General features: G+C 48.4%; 1 protein-coding gene across 2 annotated transcripts in view; it reads right to left on the bottom strand.

The window, feature by feature from the left end:
* Positions 1 to 1643, bottom strand: part of U2af1 (U2 small nuclear RNA auxiliary factor 1) — an 11277-nt gene extending 9634 nt beyond the window's left edge. For both annotated transcript variants that reach the window (XM_021186517.2, XM_021186518.2), the window contains exon 1: positions 1527 to 1643. In XM_021186517.2, the coding sequence (XP_021042176.1) occupies positions 1527 to 1570 (44 nt within the window). In that variant the 5' untranslated portion in view covers positions 1571 to 1643. The remainder of the gene's footprint in view (positions 1 to 1526) is intronic.
* Between the last annotated feature and the right edge of the window lie 5439 nt (positions 1644 to 7082).

Here is a 7082-nt window from a genome sequence, read left to right on the forward strand (position 1 = left end):
CTCTGCCTCCCGAGTGCTGGGATTAAAGGCGTGCACCACCACGCCTGGCTGACACCAAGCAAATTTGCATGTATTTTTGAGACAGAGTTGCTAGGTCCTGGAACTTTAAAAAAAAAGATTTTATTTAATGTATATGAGTACACTGTAGCTGTCTTCAGACACTCCAGAACCTGTTACAGATGGTTTTGAGCCACCATGTGGTTGCTGGGAATTGAACTCAGGACCTCTGGAAGAGCAGTCCGTGCTCTTAACCGCTGAGCCATCACCAGTCCTGCTTCCTGGAACTTGTTATGTAGACCAGGCTGGAACTCAGAGATCCACCTACCTACCTCTGCCTCCAGAGAGCTGGTACTAAATGTACCACCACACCTGGCTTTTGAGTGTTGATTTAAAAGTACTTATCTGGCACTACAGGTGGTTGTAGGACATCAGATTGCAATAAAGTGGATTCAGGGAACCACACTACTGGCCTCTTCAAGAGCAGTTCGCACTCTGAACCACTGAGTCATCTCTCCAGTCCCTTTAATGTATTTTAGTCATCCTTAACACAAGGCACAGCCTTCCTTCATGACTTCCTGAGAACCCAGACTTTATCCCAGCTGATTCTCCAAGACTGGTCTAGACCTAACATCCAATCAAATGTCTCTTGAGTGACTGCCGATTCAGGCATGAGACTTTTAGAAACATCCCCTCTTTCAAACACTGTAGACTGTATAAAGGTGCCTGATCGGACAGCCTCCATCCTGGAAAACAGAACATTTTAAGAGTGAGAATGTGGCACCCAAAACGTTATCTATTGCAAACGCTTACCACCGTGACTGACATCTGCATAAACCTTGTACAAGATTCAGAAACATAAAGATGGTGACTACTTACTGGAAGCAGATTAAGCTAGATACTTAAATCCTTAGGTTTTCAAAGTAGGAATTATCCTTCAAAGCGTCCGAAGACATTCCCCTTAACCTAAACTTCAGCCGACACGCGGAAATGAGTATGTGCCTCGCAGCACACGACCACAGGCGGGAATATTGCTATTCCTTTTCCTATTACCCTAACAGTTGGCTACGGAAATGCAAACCTTAATTTAAAAAGAAAGGCGGGTCCGCCAACGCTTAGGCAGGCAGGAGGTTTATTCGGTCGAAACCGCTCCCAAAGGTCGGCCCCAGCACTGAATGCTAGCGAGGACCGGGCCACAGCACTTCCGACACGACAACTCAAAGCCTAAAGTTGCAAGAAACGTGTTACCTCGCCACAGAAGCCCCGGGCAGCAGTGGGAGTGCGGCGTGGGGCAGGGCCCCGCGTAGAACCCGGCATGGAGCGCCCGCCGTGGAGCTCGAGGCGCCGAGGCCCAGCCCGAGCCGCCCGCCAGTCCCGCCGCCCGGCCCACGAGGCGGCGGCGCCGAGCCGCTCGAGGCCTCCAGGCCCGAGCCACCCGCCACGCCTGGACGTCACCGCCGCTTGCCTCGACCGGCACCCGCTGCCCGTCGCCTCCCCAGCCCAAGTCCCGGCAGGCCGGCCCTACTCACTTGTCTTTTTCGGTGCCGAAGATGGAGGCCAAGTATTCCGCCATTTTCGAGCGGACGACTCTGGCACGGCAGCCGACGCTGCCGACTACGCCGACGTTCCTCCGGAGACGTCACCCGACGCGACGACGCTCTCCTCCCCGCCCCCCCGTCGTAGCGACTCTGTCCAATTGGGAAAGGTGCTGCCAGCGCAGGGGCGGGACGAAGAGCATGAGGAGGCTCCGCCCCCTACCCTGGCGCCTGCGCACTCCTTGGCGCCCGGGCGGGTCCCGCGCATTGCTTGCGGCTTAGGCTGTGGACAGCCGCTCCGCGCGTGCTCAGCACCGCTGTTTCCCGCTCCCGCCGCCGGAACCGCGCCCTCTCCCCTTGCTGGCCCTCCTGTCCCAGGCCTCTCACTAGTGCAGCTGTAGATAAGGGGCCCTGTCCGGCCTCCTGGAGGGCCTTAAACCCACAGCATCCTCACAGTCACAAGGTTCACCTTCAAGTCACCAAATTTCCAGGCAGAGCCTAATCTCTGTTATCTCAGGCAGAGACCCAGGCTGCGGGGTCATCTTGGTTGGATGACTTTATCTGCTCTCTCTGGCTATAGAGCCACTTCCACCCGAGGATGAACCGTGGAAGAGGGTTGTGCGAAGCTGGGGTCTCCTCACAGGCTCTCACTAGTTAACCTGGTTACTGGAACCAGGATGAATGACCCGATCAGGGCCACCAGACCATTAGTTTGTTCATCCTTCTTTCTTCCCACACGCCCATTCACCCCTCACTAATTAAGCTATCCAACTATCCAGACCTCACCCATTCATCTACCCCTGTCACATCTATTTATCTCTTATTTGGAGACATTAGAAGAATAAGCCTTGTGACACATATATAGACACAGGCTGCTACGATGTTTGTTTTATTGTGCGTGTTTTGTTTTTTGTTTCTCCATGAGATGGTCTTATGTATGCATCAGGCTACAGCTACTATGCACAGCTACAGATGACCTTGAACTTCTTTTTTTTTTGGGGGGGGGGGTTCGAGACAGGGTTTCTCTGTGTGTAGCCCTGGCTGTCCTGGAACTCACTCTGTAGACCAGGCTGGCCTCGAACTCAGAAATCCGCCTGCCTCTGCCTCCCGAGTGCTGGGATTAANCTGGCTGTCCTGGAACTCACTCTGTAGACCAGGCTGGCCTCGAACTCAGAAATCCGCCTGCCTCTGCCTCCCGAGTGCTGGGATTAAAGGCGTGCGCTACCACGCCCAGCTGACCTTGAACTTCTGATCCTTCTGAATCTCTACCATCCCGAGTGCTAGGGTTACCGGTGTGTACTACCAAATAGGTTTATATGATGCTGTATGTTAAGCAAGCACTCTATCAATTGAATGACATCCCGAGCCTTGGTTGGTGTAATGTTTAAATCCACTTTTCTGAGTTATGGAGAAGAGGCTTCTGGGTATGTCTGTGAGGGCAGGGATAACCACTTTATACTTCGCCATGCATTGTATCACTAGGCTCTCTCTCCCTCAACTACAAGTAACTAATACAGCTGGGACGACAGATGCCTGCTTGGACATGTCAGCAATTGCTCCAGCTGACATGACAGAGAGTTTAAAAGAATACAGACCTGGTGACATCTATTCCTGTTAGTGGCCTTCTATGGCTCCCAAGGCTCTAAGTGTACAGGCATCTTTCTACTTTTTGTTTGTTTCTTTGTCTGGTTGGTTTTGTTTTCCAAGATAGGGTTTCTCTGTGTAGCCCTGGTTGTCCGGGAACTCACTTTGTAGACCAGGCTGGCCTTAAACTTACAGGGATCCACCCGCCTCTGTGTCCTGAGTGCTGAGCCTTACCGGTGTGTACCAACACCACCTGGCTTCAAATGCAAAAAGTTTGAAAGGCAAGCTGGGAAGCAAGGTGTGTCAATGCATACCTTTTATCCCATGTATATGAGTTTAAGGACCAGCCTGGTCTCCATAGAGAATTACAGACCAGACAGATCTACATAGTGAACCCCTCCAAAAAGAAGGAAGAGTGTTGGCTGAGCTACTCAGTGCTACAAATGCTTACTTAGCATTCATAAGGCTCTAGGCTCAATCCCCAGTGGTTTTGTGTTTAAGGACACAGATAAAAGAGGGAGGCAGTGGTGGTGCACACCTTTAACCCTAACATCTGAAGCAGAGGCAAGTAGATATCTGTGAGTTCAAAAACAGCCTTGTCTACAGAGTGAGTCCCGGACAGCCAGGGCTACACAGAGAAACCCTGTCTGGAAAAAAAAAAGATGCAGATAAATGGAATTTATAAGTGCATGTGGGAAGCTCTTTGCCAGCAATAGAGCTGGCAACGAGGATGCTACCATATGCCAGGGAGAGCAGTAAGCTGGCCGTAACAAGCTGCAAAGAAGCAGGAGCAGTTGAACTTTAAAGGTGAGCATGAATATGCAAAAGTGCAGAGCAGTAAAGCAACCTGCCTGGATGGACTGCTTCCTCACCGGAAACAGCTGAGAACCACACTGGCAGGTTTTCTGTGAACCTGCTGCATGAAAACTATCATTTGAACAAGCACCAGAGGCTGAGGAAGCAGTGTGCCAGCCGGCTCCATTTCTAGTGAGGCAGGGAGGGCTAACAGAGGAACAGGTGGCACCGTGAAGCTGGCAGGTTGGAAAGGCTACAGGTGTGAGCGTGGGCATTTTGCCTCTTATGCAAAGGAAACCAGGAAATGTTCCCTGTCTGGCTTTCTGGTATAAGTCCCATAAATTCCTAACCGCTAAGCTGGCCTGGAAGAAAAGCCAGCCTTTGGTATTCTGCACAGCCTCTCAGCGCATCCATCCTGAATGTCTTTTGAATAGTCATGTTCTTGGCATTTACTGTCCCTCCCTTTATGAAAGGAGTTTTATATCCTTTAAGAAGAGGGAAGATAAATGACTGGAGAAGTACTGGGGTGTCGTACCACTCACTGATAGATAGATAGATAGATAGATAGATAGATAGATAGATCTTGGCACTGTCTGTGCAAGATCAATACCAGTATTTTATCACTTCCATAATTGCAAATGTTTAGACAATTGGCTAGTCCCATCAGCACATGCCTGCATGGTCTCTAGGTCTCTGGTTTTGTTTTCTTTCTTTCTTTCTTTCTTTCTTTCTTTCTTTCTATTCATATTTATTTATTTATTTATTTATTTATTTATTTATTTATTTATTTTGGTTTTTCGAGAAGGGTTTCTCTGTATAGTCCTGGCTGTCCTGGAACTCACTCTGTAGACCAGGCTGGCCTTGAACTCAGAAATGTGCCTGCCTCTGCCTCCCAAGTGCTGGGATTAAAGGCATGCGCCACCACCGCCCAGCTTCTTCTTCTTTTTAAGATTTATTTTTTATTTATATGAGTACACTGCAGCTGTCTTCAGACATACACTAGAAGAGCGCATCAGATCCCATTACGGATGGCTGTGAGCCACCATGTGGTTGCTGGGAATTGAACTCCGGGCCTCTGGCACAGCAGTCAATGCTCTTAACTGCTGAGCCATCTCTCCAGCCCATTTTAATGGTTTTTTAAGACAAGGTTTCTCTGGACTTCTGGTCTCCATCCTCTGTAGAGCAGGTTGGCCTTGAACTCAGAGATCTGCCTGCCTTTGCCTTCTGAGTGCTGAGTTGATTAAAGGCAAGGGCTATTACTGCCTGGGTTTTGTCTTATTTTTTTGAGACAGAGTCTTGCTGTGCAGCCTTGGCTGGCCTGGAATTCACTAAGTAGACCAGGCTAGCTCTAAAGTGACAGGGATCCACTTGTCTCTGCCTTCCTGGTGCTGGTACTATAGGCATGTGCCATCATACCCACCCTGGGATCACTGTGTTCAAAACAACCCAGGTCAGAGCCAAGCAATGGAGGCACATGCCTTTAGTCCCAGCACTTGGGAGGCAGAGGAAGGCAGATCTCTGTGAGTTCTGGTCTACAGATGAGTTCTAGACCAGCCAGGGCTACACAGAGAAATCCTGTCCAGAAAAACCAAACTAAATCTAACCAAAATAAACAAACCAGAACAAACCAAAACCACCACCACTGCAACTAAATCAAACCAAAGCAAAGCAAACCAAACCAAAACAAAACACCATAGCCCAGCTTTTGCATGGTGGCACACACTTTTAAGCCTACTACTCAAGAATCAGAGCCAGTATAATTTCTGTTATTTTAAGGTCAGCCTGATCTACATAGCAAGCTCCATGACAACCAAGAGACTACACAGAGGCTCTTTCTCAAAATCAAAACAAAACAACCAAACAAATAATAATAGGGGAAAAAAAGGACTAGCCCGGTCATAAGTCTGGTGACTTGGCTTCTTGGGCAGACCATTACCTTCCTGGTGCTGCCTCAGGACTTGAGACTCCCCTCAGTCCCTCTGATGCCCACCTTTAACCTTAGGGCCATCAACACAAGATTGCTGGCTCCTAAGGTATCTATCTATAGAGAGAGACTGGCATTTAGCTTCTAAGTAGCCCACTTAAGTCCAAAGGTCTCCTACTCCAATCAACATAAGAAAAGTTACAGTGTATAATTACCTTGCTATTTAACAAGTTACTTTGTTACTATTTAGGTAGTGGTGACCTGATAGTCAACTAGAAGCCAGGTATAGCACTATCCCTCTGCTATTTATCTCACCCAGAATAAGTAATTTAGTTACAAAAATGTGAATGTATTTGATCTGGAATTCTGGCCCAGGCCATCATTAAATAGATACTATTTGTTGTTAGTTTTCCATTTGATACTGGATAGTTTGTTTCAATGTTTTCTGAAAAACTGCCCTTAGTTTCCTTCTATTTTCCTGATCCTTGCAAATGAGACTTTGTAACTATTTGTGTCAAGACGCATCCTCTTAGGGCTAGAGAGATAGTTCAATGTCAGGGCAGTTTACAGCTGCCTGTAATTCTAGTTCCAATGCCCCCTTTTGGTCTCCTTGGGCACTGCAGACACTCAGCGAGCACACCCACATGCAGGCACACACTCATACATAAAATAAAAGTTACACAATTTGTGCTATAGTTTTTTTTTTTTTTAAGTCACCTCTGGGGCTGGTGAGATGGCTCAGTGGGTAAGAGCACTTGACTGCTCTTCTGAAGGTCTGGAGTTCAAATCCCAGCAACCACATGGTGGCTCACAACCATCTGTAACGAGATCTGACTCCCTGTTCTAGAATGTCTGAAGACAGCTACAGTGTACTTACATATAATAAATAAACAAATAAATCTTAAAAAAAGTCACCTCTGTTTTCACCTCCATGAGTTTGGCATATCCAGAATTGCTTCTGTACACGCATGTGGCGTGGTGGAGTGACTTTTGCACCAGTCTGAGCCTAGGTGTCAAAGGACTGGGTTCTTCCGGTCTTGGGACTCTAGCTGCTGTGTAAGGTGCCTGGCCATTCTATGGCATATGAAAGCTGAGTGTACACTGACCACCCAGTTGTAAAGCTGTGCAGATAGAATTGAATACCAGGCCAGGCGTGGTGGCGCACGCCTTTAATCCCAGCACTCGGGAGGCAGAGGCAGGCGGATTTCTGAGTTTGAGGCCAGCCTGGTCTACAAAGTGAGCTCCAG

The sequence above is a fragment of the Mus caroli genome, chromosome 17, assembly GCF_900094665.2.
Source record: "Mus caroli chromosome 17, CAROLI_EIJ_v1.1, whole genome shotgun sequence".
In the NCBI taxonomy this organism is placed as follows: domain Eukaryota; kingdom Metazoa; phylum Chordata; class Mammalia; order Rodentia; family Muridae; genus Mus; species Mus caroli.